Source organism: Colobus angolensis, unplaced genomic scaffold, assembly GCF_000951035.1.
Source record: "Colobus angolensis palliatus isolate OR3802 unplaced genomic scaffold, Cang.pa_1.0 Scaffold98, whole genome shotgun sequence".
NCBI classification, from domain to species: Eukaryota; Metazoa; Chordata; class Mammalia; order Primates; family Cercopithecidae; genus Colobus; species Colobus angolensis.
In genome coordinates, this window is record NW_012123820.1 from 5,280,274 (window position 1) to 5,299,454 (window position 19,181).

Here is a 19,181-nt window from a genome sequence, read left to right on the forward strand (position 1 = left end):
CGATGCCTTTTTGGTACCACTTGCTGCTTTGAAATTCTCAGTTTATATCCTAGCTTCCTTCTCTCAAAGGACAACTGAAGTCAGAAGCTGTATTTTCACATTGTTTGTCCTCAGACATCTCTGACTCTGCTATGTCAACTCCTTTACTGGCTCCTCCTCCTTGCCCACCTTATAATGTTAACACTCCTTGAGTTCTGGCCTTGGCAATCTTCTCTTGCTACTTACTCACCTTAAGCAACATCACCCATGTTCATGGTTTAAACTACTACCTGCTTGCAGGTGACTCAACTATACACCTACAATCTAGACTCTTGAGCTCCAGACCCATAAACCCAACTGCCTCATACACTGGGATGGACCATGGGCTTCCCAAATGCAATAAATCCAAACCTTATTGTCTTTTCTGCTTTATGTATCTCCCCACCTATGAGTCCTCTTAAAATAAATGGCGCCACCATTGCTTCTGTTTTACAAGTCAAACTTGTGAGTCATTCTGACTGTCTCCTTTTCCTTTACCCAAATCAGATTGATCATTCCCTCTATGAAAAAGCTCAAACTCTTGCATGATGTGTGAGTCCATGCAAGGCTGGTTTAACAACCAAAAACCAGTTGCTGAAAGCCAGTTTAACAACTGGCTTTTGGTGGTGGGGTGGAAGCCCTGATTTGTAGCATTTGCTAACATTCACAGCATAAATATTCCTGCCCTGGCTGGTTTAAAACTACATCATGACATCTCTGAATACAAAGCTGGGAGAAAATGCCCAGTAGCGCACCATCACATAGTATTTACACCATATAGAGACAACAAACGCAAATATCCTCAGCATAGGTAACAGTAAAATGTAGCAAAATAAATCAGGAAGTGGTTCATTTTGAGTAACTTTTCTTTGCAGTATAATTTATTTAAGAGTAAGTTAACATAACCTAATTGCTAAAAATGACTGAGTTTAGCATCTGTCTCTTGAAATTCCTGAAAATTTAACCATGGGCACTTGCAAACACACCATTTTATGATCTGGAGCCTGCCTGACATTCTAGCCTCATTTTTCTTCCTATGTTTCTCTTCTCTTTAACCCCGTTTTATTAATACTGGAAGATTTTCACCTTAAATACACTTCTTTTGAAAGCAACATTCCCTACCCCTCTTGCCTCACTCCATCCACCTGGCAAATACCTACTCATCTTTCAAGACTTAAAATCATCTCTCATTTATAAACCTTTCCCCTGATTCTTTAACACCCTCCTCCAGGTATTATTGTACCAACCTGAGTACTTCATGCGTAATTTTAGCATGACATCTGGCATTTGTTGTTTACAAGTTTAACTTTGTTACTAAACCAAATTGTCATATGTCATTTATTTTTGTGTCTCAGCTATACACATAGGCCCTTAAAAAGTTGTTGAGGCCCGGCACGGTGGCTCACACCTGTAATCCCAGCTCTTTGAGAGGCTGAGGTGGGCGGATCACAAGGTCAGGAGATCGAGACCATCCTGGCTAACATGGTGAAAACCCCATCTCTACTAAAAACACAAAAATAAGCTGGTTGTGGAGGCGCATGCCTGTAATCCTAGCTACCTGGGAGGCTGAGGCAGGAGAACCAGGGAGTCGGAGGTTGCAGTAAGCCGAGATCACACCACTGTGCTTCAGCCTGGCCACAGAGTGAGACTCCGTCTCAAAAAAAAAAAAAAAAAGTTGTTGAAAAAATTAACTATAATGTGAGTAGGAACTTAGTTAATGCAGGGTTGAGCTGATTTCCACTGTCACCCCTGAAGAGATCAAGCATTTTTTCTCTGAAGACTTCCTCTGGATTTCTGGACGCTTCTATGCCCTACTGTGGCCCCTCTCTTTGCCATTGTATCCTCTCTAGAACCATGGGCCCAATCATTTACTTAAAGCACACCAGCTACTCTGTTATAATATGAGGGACTCTTTGGGTACAGAAGATTTGTAAAACACAGTGTTTAAAAAAAGAAAGGCAAATGTACATCTTTAGAATTGTTTCAAGCTTTGCATATCAAACCAACTTCTTCCTTAGAGCCATTCCAGCCATGGAAAAAGTTACATGGTTTCTGTTTGGGACTCTGTTCCCTTAGTCTAAGGTTGGAACTAGCCTTATGGCTGCTCCCCAAGATACCAGTGGTGACTTCCATAATTCTTCTGTCAATTTCCCTACTCTAAACTCTTCCCCTAAGCTCCAAGTGTCCCAAGACAGTGCTGCTGTCTTTTGAGTTTCTTCAACTGACGATTCTGTGCAACAGCAAGACCTGCCTTAGTCAGCCCTTCCCTTGTCTCTTCCTAAACCTACTGCTCTCCTGAAGCTCCTGGTTTTCTGTTTTCAGAGGACTCTCTCCTAGACCTTCAACCACTGATCACTAAGTCTTTTTCAGGCAAACCACCCATATATCTCCTAAGTAATTAAATTTTCATTAGTCCAGGCACCAGCCGGTAGGAGATTTTTCTCAATACATGTATTATTTGAGGAGTCATTTCCTGCATAGCTTCTAATCAATTTCCCACAGGGACAAAGATCATCATCCCATGTACCCAGAATTGCTTTATTTAATATGCTTGAGTCAATTTATCAATCTGTTTTCAATGCAAGAATTGTATTTTATTCCTCCTCAGTCCAGTAGTTGGCATAAACACTCAGTAAATATCTATTGAATGAAGAAATGAACCAAAGAAAAAAAATGTGGGATTTTTTTCTCATGAAAAACACCCAGAGAATTACACAACACCAATGAGACTCAGTCTTTACCCACAAGTGGCTTACAGTCTAGGGGGACAAACTGCCAAGTCCTTTAGCTGTTATAAAAATTTGGGGCCAACTTAGATCTAATGGTTTCTCCTGAGTGTTTGTTTGCTCATGAGAAATATTCAGTTACTACTGACAGTATGTCAGTTGTGCCTTCACGGTCCTTACTTCAGATGAAGTCTTTACATTCTATCAAAACCTTTCACTCTAAGAGTTCTGAGTAATTGAGTTTTGTTTAATTCATGAAACTTGCCGGGCACAATGGCTCATGCCTGTAATCCCAGAACTTTGGGAGGCGGAGGCGGTTGGATCACCTGAGGTCAGGAGTTCAAGACCAGCCTGACCAACGTAGCAAAACCCCACCTCTGCTAAAAATACAAAAATTAGCCAGGCGTGGTGGCACTCACCTGTAATCCCAGCTACTTGGGAGGCTGAGGCAAGAGAATCGCTTGAATCCGGAAGGCGGAGGTTGCAGCCAGCCAAGATTGTGCCACTCCAACCTGGGCAACAGAGGGAGACTTCTATCTAAAAACACATAGTAATAATTATAACAATAATTTAGAAAACTTGCTCTTAGTGTCTTTCAGTTAAGGGTAGCATGAAAAAAAATATCTCCCTTGAATTAGTCAAACGGAGGCACAACAGTTTCAGGATGAAAGTTTCTGGGTGAAGTTGAGCTGGCAGCCGAACAAGTAAATGATAGCAGCTCTCAGTACCCCCTCTCCCGTCCTGCCAGACAGTTGTTACCTCAGGGCAGTGGGAAACTGGCTTGGCTATTCCCGACAGATGGACAGTCGGTAGAACGGACCCTCCCACAGTCCCTCATCCCCTTGTGCAGCTGCCGGCCTCGTAGACAATCGGCTGTCTCCCCAGAAGAGGGAAAGAATTGTGCAGATGAGAAAGAGGCTCTCAGCGGGAGGGAGGCAGGCGGGCTTGACTGACACAGGAGAGGGCTGGCTTTTTGGAGGGCTCTTAGCAACGGCCCTGGTTGAGCCATCTCAGCCATGAGAAAATCAAATCAATGTGCCATTCTTCCAGGCGCGAGGCAGCAGCAGCAGTTCAACATGAAAGGAGGCTTCCTCCCTGCCTGCTAATTACCTGCTCTTCCCGATCTCACGGTTTCTGCCTTTGCAAAGTGCTACTGAGAAGGGGGAGGAAACGTCCGCCCCCCCATCCCCCTTGCTGCCTGGGGGTTCAGACTTGATTGTGAGTCCGTGTTATATCATCTCGTCTCATTGATAGGCGGGATCGAGAGGGGGGTTCAGCCCCCCTGGACCGGCCGGAGCTTTATTCTAGAGTTACTGGCGCGTGGCTGTGCTTTTCTTTCCCGTTTGTAGGTGAAACCCCATTGGCTTCATTGGCTCCTTGATTTAAACCACGCCCGGCTTTCTGCCCGCTTTGCTGCTGCTGGGCCAGGCTGCCCAGCCATATCCCAGCCCCGTCTGCAGGGAGCCAGAGCCTGCTGCTGCTATTGTGTGGATGCCGCGCGTGTCCTCTCTTCTTTCCAGAGATGGCTAACAGGGGCCCGAGCTATGGCTTAAGCCGAGAGGTGCAGGAGAAGATCGAGCAGAAGTATGATGCGGACCTGGAGAACAAGCTGGTGGACTGGATCATCCTGCAGTGCGCAGAGGACATAGAGCACCCGTCCCCCGGCAGGGCCCATTTTCAGAAATGGTTAATGGACGGGACGGTAAGGCCGGCAGCGATCTCGGTTGCTGGGGCGGTGGGCAGGGAAACCCTCCAGGGCCCTTTCTTTTAACATAAGGCTGCGGGAAGAGCTGCTGTTGCCAAGCTCTGTGTCTCACCAGGAGGGGATGGGAATGCCTTTATTTCTTCAGGATTGGAAGATTAGGGCTCCATGCACTATTCCCTAGCTAGCCTGGGGGTTCTCCACTCACCCTAGCATCACATCTCCCTTCTGAGTTGGCAAATTCGAAGCCCTTTTGATTTTTCTAATGAGAATAGAGATAAGTATGTCCTTGTGATTTCCCCAGCCTTCCTAGTGCATCAGCTCTTCTGGGGCCATTTCTTTCGTTAGGGGAATGCGTTGGTTACACAGTAAAACAAAGGAGGGAGGAGGGGGACTAGCCACCTTCACATTCTTGTGGGAGCCATGCACCCTGGAAGTGTTCAGTGTCTGTTTGTTGAGTGGATGGGTCCTCATGAAACTGAAGGGAGTCCTCACTTGTTAACTGCCTTTCTGACCAGATGCTTGTGTGTGTTTGAGGGTTTGAGGGCCGCAGGCTCTGTGATCCAAACAAGCCCATCCTTTCCTGCAGCCTGTGATTTACTGTTACATAACTGCTATCCAGTGCTTCTGCTGGGTTGTCCAGAGCTTGGGTTATATATATATATCTGGGAAAAAGGTACCACATTCACTTCTTTTACACATTATCAAAATATATGAGATGAGTAAATTGCAGCCTTCTTCTTATTTGCCTTTTGATAGAAGAGATAATATTAGACTCTATCATTTGAGCTCTGCCAACCTCAGGAGCCACTAAGTCATTTCTCTTTTGAAAGTCTGGAATCACGTCCTCATCACGTCACGTCATTCCGTATCTGTAAACATTCTTTCCTTCCTCCAGAAGAAGGAAGGGAGGAACAGGGAGGGAATGGCGCTCCTGGGCTACAGGAATCTCTGTAGTAAGGAGCAGCTAGGAATGGGGTCATCTGGGTCTTTGGGGCTTAGTACAGGAGCCTGGCTACACAGCCCTGAGCCCATGACTTCCTGGGGCCCATGACTTGCTCCTGCCCAAACTGGATGAGCAATGCCCCATGTGAGCAGGATTCGCTTCTCATTCTTGACCTGTAAATACAAACGGAAACATTGATTCTGTCTCTCCCCTCCTACTTCAGGTCCTGTGCAAGCTGATAAATAGTTTATACCCACCAGGACAAGAGCCCATACCGAAGATCTCAGAGTCAAAGATGGCTTTTAAACAGATGGAGCAAATCTCCCAGTTCCTAAAAGCTGCAGAGACCTATGGTGTCAGAACCACTGACATCTTTCAGACGGTGGATCTATGGGAAGGTAAACAGCCCTCTGGCCTTTGGGATTGTTCTTTTCTTCTTCTCTCCTTTGCCCCATCTCCTTGTAAAAACTGCTCACAGTGTTCTTCCCTGTGCCTGTTGATGTATGTAAGATGCTCTCAGCTGTTATCCTGGGGGCACTGTTTGCCTTCCCCATTGTTATGTTCTATTAAAAGGAGCTACTCTCTTCTAATGGAACACACACCCTGCAGACACAGAGGGGATCTCAGCAACTAATGTAAACAGAAGCCTCAAGCTAGAGGAAGCTAATGGTGACATACATGCCTTTTATTCCTCTTACCCCTCCCATAACAAATCACAGTTACCAGAGGAGAAGGAAGGCAGGGGGCCAGTGTGCTTCTTGCTCGGCTGCAGCTTATAGACAAAGCCGTCTGGGGCTATTTTGTCAATCTGAGAAATAGATATCACTCCCACCTTTTGTTAAACCGTGATCTGGGAGCTTGGTGACTATGCCTAGGACATGCATTCTGCTCACAGTGTGACAAATGCTTTTTTCCTTCACATTTGTGAATTGACTTGGTGAGGAAATCTTACAAAAGCATAAAAATCAAATCACACTCCTGGACATATTTAATAATCTGCCATTACTGGGGGACATGATGTGAACGGAGACACTGCCAGAGAATTTGGGAACTACAGTCATGGTGTCGTTAGTGTCTCCTTTAGCGAAAATGTGTATACCCAACCATGTGACTGTGTTCCTTCTCCACTAGGCCTGCCTGAGGCACCAGGAGATACCGACTAGTCAGAGCAGGACTGTCAGATTGACTCTGCTCTCACATGCTCTTTGTGGCTGGCTGTCATTAGTGGCCCAACCAACAGGATCCCCAGGGCAGTGACCCAAATGGCTCTGTTGACAGTGAGAATGGGGTAGCTTTCCCCTGATGGAGAGACATGGTATTTTAAAGGGTATTCAGATGACGGTTGAAATAGATCTCCAGCAGAGGACCATTCTACTACTCATCACACTATGATTTATAAAGACACAATTGCCTCCTTAATCCTCGGCGTCATGCAAGGAGCTAGCAATGCATGTTTCCCTCGTAGGTGAGTGGTTAAAATCCTAAGATGCTAATTAGTTACCTTGTGGTTTGCCATTATTTAGAAATTCAGATATTCAAAACTGCAGGCCAGGCCAGTCTATGGAACTTGCTGTTGAGCCTCCAAATTCTCATGTAATTTCACAGTTGAGGTTTGATCCCTGCTTCCCAGATCAAAACTAAGATGATTTTTTCCAGCTAATACAGATAGCTCCTGCTTGTTGATGTTTTCCTATGCACTAGGCATTTTACAAGTGCTTTATTGAATAATGCCAGTCAATTCTGCTAACAATCCTATGAGGTAAATGTTTTTTAATTTTCCCATGTAAACTGCAGCTTGCCCATGGTTACTTGTGTCCATGAGATAGCAGAGCCAGAACTCAAACCTGGGCTCTCTGACAGCAAAGAAGAGAGCCTTAACTAGTCTGCCAACCCATTCTTGGGCCAGGAGGCTTAGTTTCCTTCACCTACACCGTGAGTGTGCTGTTGAGTCATAATGGTGACTAGCTGATGAGGATGAAGAGAAGGTGGGGGAGGAGGTGAGGAGGAGGAGGAGGAAGATGATTCAGGGCTGTGTGGGACAGAAGGGTGGAGAGTCAGTGTGAATGGAAGGGACCCGGATGAGTCCCCCCTCCACCCCACCAAGTGCAGGAAGTGTGTAGGAGGAGGAAGAAGCCAGGAGGTCTGTGGGAGGTGAGGATTCTGAGAGCTTTCCTGTCTTCATGCTACTGAGGATGCTTTACTTGCCTCTCCCCCTTTTTACAAAGAACACAAAGGTAAAACATTACTCCTCAGAGGTGCTCACAGCAAGTGTGGAGGAGTATAGGGAGAAATGGTCCCTGATGTACACAGTCGGAGGAGGTATATACCACCTGCCCCAGACCTGTGTGTTAGACTCCTCTAAAGGAAGAGGGAGGCCCGGAGGGATGAGTGTGGTCGCCTGAGCCAGGACCATGGACCAGTCAGCTCCAGGGGAACAAGACAGACACTAAGAGTCCCAGCCCTAGGGTGGAAAAGTGGGGCTTTAAAGGAAATAAGAGAGCAGGTCCTCTCCAAGGGCAGCAGGACTGACAGGTAGCAGGAAGAACTGTAGGCAGGTCATGCAGTAGGTAGGGACGAACAGGAGAGCTGTCAATAGGAAAGCAGGTGCTTCGGAGTTTCCAAATGGCCCTGAGAGGGTCTGATGGCCCCCTCCATGGAATGGCAACTGAGGACGGAAGTCCAGGGAGATTTGTTGTAGGTTGGAGAGGATATCTGATATTCCCCGGGATACTGTCTGAAGCATAGGCCAATGCTGGTCACCATACAATAGGGCAGGAGGTAGAAAAGTGGGTCGCTTTGAGCAGAGAAGCAGGGAGAGGTAGGGGAAGGCTGGCAGTACTGCAGAGCAGACTGAGCAAGTGAGGCTGAGGTCCTTTCTGCAAGAATTGGTTGTCACTCGTGTGTGACATAAGAAAACTGGAATCAAAGGAATGCTGCGGGGCAGGGTTGGCACATGTTATGTGTCTGTGTGCACGTGAGGGGGTACATGTTTGTGCACACAGCTATTAGACTCGCTGTTTGCTTAGCTTAGTCCCACATTCTCCCTACTATTCTCCACCTTGACTGTGGTTTTAATGCTGTCCTCACATATCAACTTACATTAATTCCAGATTCCCTGCACCTTGGTTGTGATGTCTGTGGCCACTGTGGCTCCAGCCCTCCTTGCCTGGGAGCTTCTTTTCCTCCTCTGCAGGTATTTCATGCCCAACAGCTCTCAGTCTCCCATCTTCCCTACTCAGTGCCTTCTCCCAAGTGAGGGCTCTGCTTGCCCACAGCTGCCCTGTCACTCTCCAGGCTGCCTGGATGTTGCAAACTTGTGAGTCTGGAGGAGCCCAGGCTTGCCAAATGCCTTCTTGTTCAGGCTTCAATCACTTCTATAGGCTGAGGCCCCAGACGTACCACCATCCTTAATCACCCCAGGTGAAATACTTCAAATAGACTGCAGGGTAATTGGAATACAAGATTCAAGGCTTTAAAATGAAATCCAAAGCTAAATGGTTCAGAAAAACAACACAATCAAGGGACATTATAGACAAAGCTACTGAAGTCCCCCTAGGGCAGAGCTGGGGTGACCACTTGCTTTCAGTGACAGAGAAGAAGTAGGGTGGCTTAGAGGAATGGAAGGGGCCTGGGAAGTCTTCTCGTGAATAACAGAAGGTGAATGGCCTGGCAGATTACTTTTGGATTTGCCATGGGTGCCCTGGAAAGGGCAGGGGTGGGGCCATCTCAGCTGTCTATGATTCAGAAGAAAGTACTCTGCAGGTAAGACTTCAGCATCTTTTCCGTGGACAGAAAGTGGGAAAGAGAGAAAAAGCAGAGCAAAAAAGGGAAGGGTGTGTGTAAGAGAGAGAGAAAACATTTTAGAGCAAGTGAGTGTTCCGGTCTAGTAGCGGGACAGAAAGAGTGCAATGCAAGCTTATCCTGGAAGGTATTACAGGAGAGTACAGGCTCCTGAGTCAGCAATTAGACTGCCTGGACAATCCTGTGCTCTACCACTTATCAATTAACTTCTCTAAGCCTCGATATTCTCAGTTGCAAAGTGGGGATAATCATGTCTATTTCACAGGGTTGATATGGAGAGTAAATGAGATAGTTCATTAGAAGTGCTTAGCCTGGTTCATGATGATAGTAGAGGATAATAAAAGTTGGTAACGTAGAAATTATTATTGTCATTGACTTGTCTTTTCTAAGATTAACAGAAAATAAGGGAGAGAAGAGTAAGTTTGGAAAAACACACGTTCTGTCTTAGAACAAATGGACTTAGTGGCCACATACAGGAGCTGGTGGGGGGGGTTGGGGGTTGCCTGGATGACCTTGCCCTCTCTGACAGCTGTGGGGAGTTTACTTCATCAGCTGTTCTCTAATACGAATGACCAGACTTTAGGAGTCACTTTATTGAGAGTTTCTTCCACTTTGTGGTCATTACCCTCTTGATGTCTTTCCCTGTAATTTATTGCTTTACCAATTCCAGACACAGATGACCCCGCTACACTGGAAAGAGCATGAGTTTTGGAGTCAGGTAGATGGGCTGAAATCTCTTTTGCTACATACTAACTGTGTGACCTTGTTTAAGTTGCTTAGTTTCTCAGAGCCTCAGTTCCCTTCTTGGTGAACAGTCCTAACGCCTCTCTTTTGTAGAATTTTTGTAAGGATTAACTATGTAAAGAAGCTAGCACAGTGCCTGGCTCCTAGACACCTAATAAATGTTGGTTTCCCTCCCCACACCATTAGTCTTTCAGCAACTGATCTTTTTGGTTCATTTGTGTAACCACTTGATGTGCATTGAACGTATAAAATTCTAGAATGTCAGAGCAGGTAAGACTCGCAGATCAATCAGTCTCATGGCTCTTCTTAGTAATCCTACTGAGAAGGATCCTGGACACATGATGATGTCGTGCCTGTTCCCCTCTCTTGATGACTGGGAGTTAGGGAGGCGTGGTTTACACTGAAAGTGCCTGGAGGTTCAAATATGTTCTCTGGTAGGCGTCACTTTGTGTGTCATTCCTCAACAGCAAGAGTGAAGAGATATTTCACGCAGCATGACAGATATCTTGGGATCTTGTAAGTAAAGTACCTGTAAGGACTTGAGACATCACAAGTGTCTGCTGCTCGAAGCCTCACTTTCTTTTTTTTTTTTTTTTTTGAGACGGAGTCTTGCTGTGCCGCCCAGGCTGGAGTGCGGTGGCGCGATCTCGGCTCACTCCGCCTCCCGGGTTCACACCATTCTCCTGCCTCTGCCTCCCAAGTAGCTGGGACTACAGGCGCCCGCCACCGTGCCCGGCTAATTTTTTGTATTTTTAGTAGAGATGGGGTTCCACCGTGTTAGCCAGGATGGTCTCGATCTCCTGACCTCGTGAACCACCCACCTTGGCCTCCCAAAGTGCTGGGATTACAGGCGTGAGCCACCGTGCCCGGCCTTGAAGCCTCGATTTCTATCAGAGCAGCCGTCACTGCATTTATTTCAAGTGGCTGCTGACAATTGTATTTGGTGGGTTTTTCCTTTAGCAGTGGCTCTCTAATGCCAGCATGCATCAGAATCACTAGGTAGGTTCGTTAAAGCACAGACTGCTAAACCCCAACAGCAGAGTTTCTGAGGTATTAGGTCTGAGGTGAGGCCAAGAATTTGTATTTCTTACCAATTCACAGACCATACTGATTCTGCTGGTCTGGGAACCCCATTTTAAGAGCCACCACCCAGAGCAGTGGGAGTCAGGGAGGCAAGCAACAAACATTTATAAAATCCACAGAGCAAACCCAACCTCCCCTCTGATATTTCTCTCTTGACTGTTGCAATATTTTGGTCTCCCTTCACTGGAGAATTGGAAGCTAGGCCCAAGTTATTATTCAGGGAAATAAGACATGGTTTCATACACGACTGCTTAATTTCTCTGTAAGTCCAAGAAAGATGGAAAAAGCCAGTATTCTAAGAGTTACAAGGCTGAGTCAAGACTGATATGTAATAGAAGTATAATAGCTCTGAGACAAAGAACTTTGACTGCAAGACCGAATTTTTTGTATTAAAAGTAGAAATAGAAAGTAAAGACTGTCCAATCCAAGTTGACGCACCCAGATGACTTCTCTTTTACCTTTTTTCTTTATCCTTTTCATTTACTTTTTATTTTCATAGACATACATAAGATATCTTGGAAGTAATAAAGAATTTAAGGGAACAAAATCCTTGTTAAAGTATCTTTATAGCATTAAGGATACCTGGGTTGGGGCCTTACAATGCAGAACCTCCAGTCCCACACCCCAGGAGTTACCAAGTCCCATAACTTAGTAATGTGGGGTGCAGGATCACACTTTGAATAACATTACTTTGTGATAATGTAGGAAATAGGGAGCGCTGTGTTGTCAAGTCAAGCTATCAGTTGCTAGGTAACTCCTGCTGAAAAGGCTTGCCAGGTGAGACAGAGAAAGCTACCGTGCCATCAACTCCTTTTTTGTTTAAGACTAATATTTTCAAGCAGTTTTAGGGTCACAGCAAAATTGAGAGGAAGGTACAGGTATTTTCCATATGCCCTCTCTCCCCCAAATGCACAGTCTTCCCCATTATCAACATCTCCCATGAAAGTAGCACAGGTTGCAAGTAATCAACCTACATTGGCACATCATCCAAAATACATAGTTTACATTAGGTTCACTCTTGCTGTTATACATTCAATGCATTTGGGCAAATGTATAATGACACGTATTTATCATTGCAGTATCATATCAAGTATTGCCCTAAAAATCTTCTGTGCTTTGCCTTTTCATCCCTCCCACCCTCAACCCTGGCAACCACTGATCTTTTTACTGTCTCAAGGGTTTTGCCTTTTCCAGTATGTCGTAAAGTGGGAATCATACAGTAGGTATGCTTTTCAGATTCCACCAGCTCTTAGATAACCAGACTTTATCTCATTTCTGCTATCTCTCCATCCAGAAAATGACCAACACTTAGCTGATCCTTCTTTGAGGAATGTTTTTCTTTTCTTGGAAAAATGGCCTGGAGCAGTGGCTTTCCAGCTCACCCGAGGAGCCCCAGCAATCTACCAAAGCATCCAGGGTGGCTGTCAGGGAGAAAAGCCATTCCAAGCTGCAGGACTCTGGGCTGACTTCCAACTTGGAACAGAGTTCTTCTAATTATCGCTTTTACTTTTGACTTTGTGGAAGATATCTCTGAAGAAAGGAGTTATTGCTTAACAAATATTATTTAGTACTTACCACATGGCAGACATGGGAATGTTTTTAAACATTGAAAACCAAAGCTTTAGAGTAGTATCTGCCTGTCCATCTGGCTGCCTCAGAATAATCTCAGGAGACTGCCCCAGAATCTGAATATTTAAGATTCTCGGGTAATCCTGAAGATCAGTTTAGCTTGCAAATCACCAGGCAACACCTATAACTCTCAAACTTGCCTGAAGATAAGAATCACCCGGGAAGCTTATTAAAAATATGGACTCCCAGAACTTACCAAACCATTCTCTCAGGAGAATGACCTCAAAATGCATATTTCAGAAGAGATGCGCCCCGCCCCCCCACCGGCCAACTCCCATAAATAATCCAAGAAGCTTGGGAAACCCTGCTCTGAAGCAGGCTGTGTATGGCCATTTTTTGTACTTGCACAATTTTGAAGGCTTCGTCATTAGGCAGATATGACGCTTGGTTGTGATATGACTAGTTTAGCTTTTCTTGTTTTTAAATTTATTTCATTTATCTTATTGTTATTTAGAGACAGGGGTTCCCTCTGTTGCCCAGTCTGGAGTGCAGTGGTGCAATCATAGGTCACTGCAGCCTGAAACTCCTGGGCTCAAGCAGTCCTCCTGCCTCAGCCTCCCAAAGTGTTGAAATTACTGGTGTGAGCCACTGTGCCCAGCCTTTTGTTGTTTTATACTTGGTGCACATCACAGAGCTTCCTTAACCTCAGTGCTTTTTTATGCACTTAAATTTTTGATCCCCAGTTGCAGAAATCAGCTTCTACAAGTGGCCCTGACTCCTTCTGTGTGCCACTCTCACCCAATGGTACTTGATCTGGGCTTCTGAACTGACAAAGCAAGAGAGGGAAGGCTGGAAAAAGGCCGTCTTCCCATCTTGTCAGTCCAAGAGTGCTGAAATTAGGAAATATAACAAGACTAACATAACAAGAAAATAAGCTAGATGTGAACTGGTTCCAGAAGGCAGATTTCTGGTCGTAATGTTATTTAGAATCTTGGCAATCATTAACTTAGTGTACTAGTCCATTTTTGTTGCTTTAAAGGAATATTTGAGACTGGGTAATTTATAAGGAGGTTTTATTTTAGCTCATGGTTCTGCAGACCGGACAGGAAGTGTGGTGCTGGCACCTGCTTCTGGCAAGGGCCTCAGGAAGCTTACAATCATGGTGGAAGGTGAAGGGGAGCCAGTATGTCACATGGTGAGAAAGGGAGCAAGAGACAGAAGGTAAAGGTGCCAAGCTCTTAAACAGCCAGATCTTGTGTGAACTCGTACATAAGAACTCACTCATTATCATGAGGTCAGCACCAAGCCATTCATGAGGAATCTGCCCTCATGACCCAAATACCACCTACTACGCCCACCTCCCACACTGGAGGTCACGTTTCAACATGAGATTTGGAGAGGACAAAACGTCCAAACGATACCACTTGGGCAGAATATCAGTAGTGAGACCCTCACTGCTTTTCTTTGTTTCAGTCTTGTTTGGATGAAGACATAGAGAAACCCAGACAAAAACACTCAAAGACTTATGGACATTGGGGTTGGTGACCTTGATTCTATAGGGTCTGAAATCTGTGCTCCAGTTTTATCCCCCTCAGTGTGTCGCCTCTGGCCTGGCACAAAACAGCCATTGTGACCCTTTCAGATCATCCCTGATCGCTGGTTCCTACTGAGGAATGTGCTTCCTCATCCAGCCTGCAATGGGCGCCATGGGAGATGGCAGTGTGGCATGGTGGATTGTTCAAGGGCTTCGCATTCAGACAGGTCTGATCTAGAGCTGGGCTCTATTAACTGATTGGGTGACTCTGGACATGTTAATTAACCTCTTTGAATTAGTTTTCTCATCCACACATGAGGAGGAATAATCCCAACTCCATGAGGTTGAGATTATATATACAGTGTCTACCCTATAATTTATATGAAATATCTTGCTTTGGAAAGTTTCTTAAGGAAAAAATTTCAATTTCTTGCTGTCAAATAATGCCTGCTTCCCTAGTGGCTCCTTCCTCAAGTGTAATCACTTCCTTTTCCACTCTCCTGGGATGAGGGTGGGTGGTATTGGTAGTTCTAGGCTCCTGGATATTTTATCCTAGCCTGCAACTTAGTTCCCTTTGTCCTTTCTGGGTTCATGTAGTAGTCTATACAAGAAGTGTTATATATAACACTTATATATAAGTGTTAGTTCTTATAAGTTCTTATATATAGTCTTATATTTAAGAAGTGTTGTATAGACTACTACATGAACCCAGAAAGGACAAAGGGAACTAAGTGTTGGGAATTTTCTAGATGCAGGGATACCAGGGATGAACTAGCTACTTGTGAAGGAGTCTGGTTCTATGGTTTAATAAAACTTTGCTTCTTCACCCATTGCTCCAGGGTAGTATCTGTGGCTGCGCTGCTGGATGTCAGGCCCCACATTTTCCCAGATCCTGGACATATCAGAACAGCTCTTTCCAACCACCAGAAACAAGTATCCAGGGTGCTCTTTGTAAAGAGTAGAGATGAGTGATATAACCTAACCTAAGCCTTCCTTTGCTCAATCATTTCTCTAGCTTCCCTTTAATAGCTTGCTGCTTAAGAGCAAGTCGTCTCCCTATCTCTTCACAGAATGAGCCTTCAGAAATCATTACCACATTTATATTTTTTTAAAAGTGTCCCATTATATGGTGACAATTACAGAAATGCTTTCACCTGTGGAAGAGTCATTCTAACAACCATTTCTGTGTTTCTTCTTAGTTCTGAATAATCCTTATGCCCTCTCCCTTCCATCTGCTTCTGAAATACTTCATTCTCCACCTCCCCAGTTATTCCTTGAGTCCGGGGGACTATCCACTGACAGCATTTTATCCTTGTGTTCACCACCTAGTCCCACAGGGCCTCAGGATTCAGGCAATCACCCTGTGGTTAATGTGAAGGTGGGGGCACAGGGGAGAGAGAGAGGATCAGCTTTCTCTCCCTCCTCTTCGAATAAATGAAGATCCTGAACTGGAGTTCCTCTGAAGGCCTTAATTGTTTATTTTATTACAGTTCATACTCCGTTCTCACTTTCCATCTGCCTTTCCCCTGTAATTCTGTATTCCCCAGAGACTGAGCTGCAGCAGCTGGGCCAAAGAACTGCAGATGATTCACCAGGTCTAAAGAGAGCCTTAATATTTGCCCTTAACTTTCGTAGTTCCCCACCAGGTTAGATGCTGCCTTCCCTTTTGACCTTACGCTTTCTAGCTTTTGTATTCCACACTGGTGCCTTGCATGGACTTTTGATCTGATTCTAAATTGCAGGCCACCTCCACAGTAGCATCGTCTCAGTCTAGGGCATGTCAGTCAGCTGGAAGAGAAGAAAGGAGAAAGAATGGGAGGAAAGGCTGACTTGTAGGGCCCAGCTGCTTTCTCCACGGGTTAATGGTCACTGGGCTTCTTAGGTAACGGGGCTCCCCATCCCACTGTGCAGGGGCCACACCGCACATCCCTCTCCCTTGCTCTCCTCCCTGTCACACACAAGCCAGTTGTTTATTGTCTCCATTTAGCTCTTTTCAAGCAGCACAAAATAAAGGGCCTATCACTTGTGTCACATTGAGTGCTTTCTGTGTTGATTTACTGTTCTTCATTTGCCAGACCTCTGGCCCAAAGAGCAAAGCGAATACTCAATTTGATGCACATGGATGATTTTATTTATACAGCAACTATGAATGGATTAGAAACTTGGTATCTCTGGTATGTACCATATAGAGAATAATGAACCAGGTTACCTTTTGTTCCTTTCTGAGAAGTTTGGGTATGGTTGTCTTAGGGCCACTTTGGGAGGTGTTTGACAGCACTGCCCCCTTGAATGTGGTCACCCGCAGCCTTCTATCAGAACTTCCCTCCTGGGTGTCCAGCTGTATCCTTCCAGCATTCCTTGGCTCTGACACATGCTTAGCTTTAATCTCTTTGTTGGTTTCCAGGGAAGGACATGGCAGCTGTGCAGAGGACCCTGATGGCTTTAGGCAGTGTTGCAGTCACCAAGGATGATGGCTGCTATCGGGGAGAGCCATCCTGGTTTCACAGGTAAAAGTCTTTTCCTTGCTCCCTGGCCCACAAGGTGATTTTAACCAGAGGGAGGGTCTGAAGCCTTGGAACTCTACAGAGGCTTTATGTACAAAGCCCCAGGACCAAGCATGCTGCTGTCTCCACAACTGAGTTTCCCCAAAGCAATGAAAGACTGATGTGTCTGTACAGGCCAGTAACATAGCCAAAGCAGAAATGGTTGGGCCTTTTCTACCAGATACCTGCATGCTCCAGCTCCACTCAGGTTCTGTTTCTCCTGAGGCTCAGCAGGACTGGATGGCCTTTCTTGAAGGTGGCTTCATGTCTGAACTTGGTTTTATTATGACTTCGGCCAGCTCTGAGCTTTCTTGCCTGCCTCCCTCCCTCCTTCCCTCCTTCCCTCCTTCCCTTCTTTCCTCCTTCCCTTCTTCCTTCCTTCCTTCGTTCCTTCCTTCTTTTGTTTGTGTACTTAATAAAGGGTAAATATGTCCTGTTTGTCTGGAACAGTCATGGTTAACATCTCTGTTGTCCCAGTGTATTTATTAATAGAACTCTCTTTCACTCTCAACAGCATCCTAGTCTGGATGACAAATTATATGGTTATCTCTCAGTAAAGGGCCTTTTCTTCAAGTGATTTTTCTTTTTTTCTTTTCTTTTTTTTTTTGTAGAGGGTAGGGTAGGCAGGAAGCTTAAACTGGATAACTTAGTTGTAGAAGAGTGCCCTGTGGCAAATAATTATTCATTTCCATGATCCCCTTTTCTTCTCCTTGACAGTTATTTCAAAAAAAAAAGTTACCAGCTTATGTCATCTTAAAGAACACTTGCCCTGAAAACCTCTGAGATATTGGCCATTTGAAACCCTGGTTTTAGTGTCTGTATTATTAGTGAACTACCATGTTCCATGTGGCTACACAACCACAACTGTGTACTATCTGGCTCTTTACCAAAGTTTGCAGACCTCTAATCTAGAGTGAGACATTTCCCTTCATTAACTCTTAGGCCCCTTGGCTCTAAAATGGTGTATTCATCTTGGCCCTATACAGGGAAAGTGGGGGTGGGATTAATGATGTGTTTTGTAAGAGAACCAATTTTAATTTTCACAAAGGCCTGAGGTAGCTGTGAGAGAAAGGGTAAGAAGAAGCAGGCTTCTTCTTAGAAGTCTGAGATGGCCTAAAGTGGTGGGGGAAGAAGGGAGAGTGGGGAGAAAGAGAAACGAGGAAAGCGGAGAGTGAATTCCCCAGAGAGGCAGCCACTGATTCTGCCCTCCTCTTTGCTGGAATTCTGGAAAACACCTGGGCTTCTAAAAGATAGGGAGCTCATGCATTATGGTGGGCCACAGCTCAGGCTAGGGCCGGAGATAGCTCAGAGTAGGTCCACGGCTGAGGTAGGTCCACAGTGCAGGGTAGGACCATAGCTCAGGGTAGGGCCATAGATAGCTCAGGGTAGGACCATAGCTCAGGGTAGGGCCATAGATAGCTCAGGGTAGGGCCATAGTTCATAACCACGGCTCAGGGTAGGACCTGCTGATCTATTTGGGGACCCCCAGGAGAGACGGTCTAATTGCATAGCTTGAAAAGGATTGGAAAACTGTCATAATGACATTATTCCCTCTCACTTTCCTTGTCCAGGAAAGCTCAGCAGAATCGGAGAGGCTTTTCCGAGGAGCAGCTTCGCCAGGGACAGAACGTAATAGGCCTGCAGATGGGCAGCAACAAGGGAGCCTCCCAGGCTGGCATGACAGGGTACGGGATGCCCAGGCAGATCATGTAGGATGCCGCATCCTGCCCCTGGTAGAGAGGGTGAATGTTCCACATCATGGTCTCTACGAAAAAGAAATAGTTAGTCACCTTCTGACCTTCTCCTTTTTCTCAAAGCCTTCTGTCCCTGGTTTTTGCAAGTGCTGCATTTCTGCCGAGAATCCGCGTTGCCTACTGCTGCCACCTCCTGTTCATTTAGAACTATGCAAAGACTCCGCTTCCCTTTTCCTGAGCTCCTTGGGCCCCAAAGTCTCTGTTTGATTATTTATTTATTTATTTATTTGCCAAAAATTCTCCTCTTCAACTTATAGAATGCACCTAATAAAGTAATTAGTCTTGTGTCTTACAGTGTAAAGTTCATTCTTTCTCTTAGGGACTCCGCAGTCCGGACTGGTTTTCTTCCATTCAAAGGCCAGAAAGATGGAATTAAGCTTAAGCTGCAGCTGAGAAATATAGGTTAGCTATGAGGATGCTCTGGCAAGATTATCAGGTTTATCTTGGCAATTGGAGTAGAAAGTTTAGGAGTCATTCCGCCCACTCTGAGAGCCTAGAGCCATGAGTTCAAGAACAAAGTCTTTGACCCCCACAGTTTTTGAGCATGTACTTTGTGCTTATTGTGCTAGACCTGTAGAGGACACAGGAAACACTGAGACAAAGCCCTGGTTCTTGAGAAGCTCTTGTATACGTGCCAGGAAGTATCTGTTGAATGGATGGAAGGAAGAATGGATGGGCAGATGGTTTTATTGAATGGATGGGTGGGTAGATGACTGAATGAATGAGCAGTTTGCACTTCTCTAGCATTCATCTTCCTCTTA

The 19,181-nt window shown here is 45.4% G+C and overlaps 1 protein-coding gene across 1 annotated transcript; it reads left to right on the forward strand.

Annotated features, from left to right (window-relative positions):
• Positions 1-3,533: 3,533 nt before the first annotated feature.
• TAGLN3 (transgelin 3) lies at positions 3,534-18,712 on the forward strand. The gene is given in 6 exon segments (XM_011932768.1): positions 3,534-3,962; positions 4,094-4,446; positions 5,616-5,790; positions 16,528-16,630; positions 18,238-18,374; positions 18,377-18,712. Coding segments are annotated over 5 exon segments (846 nt in total). The 5' UTR covers positions 3,534-3,962; positions 4,094-4,266; the 3' UTR covers positions 18,628-18,712.
• The last annotated feature ends 469 nt before the right edge of the window (positions 18,713-19,181 follow it).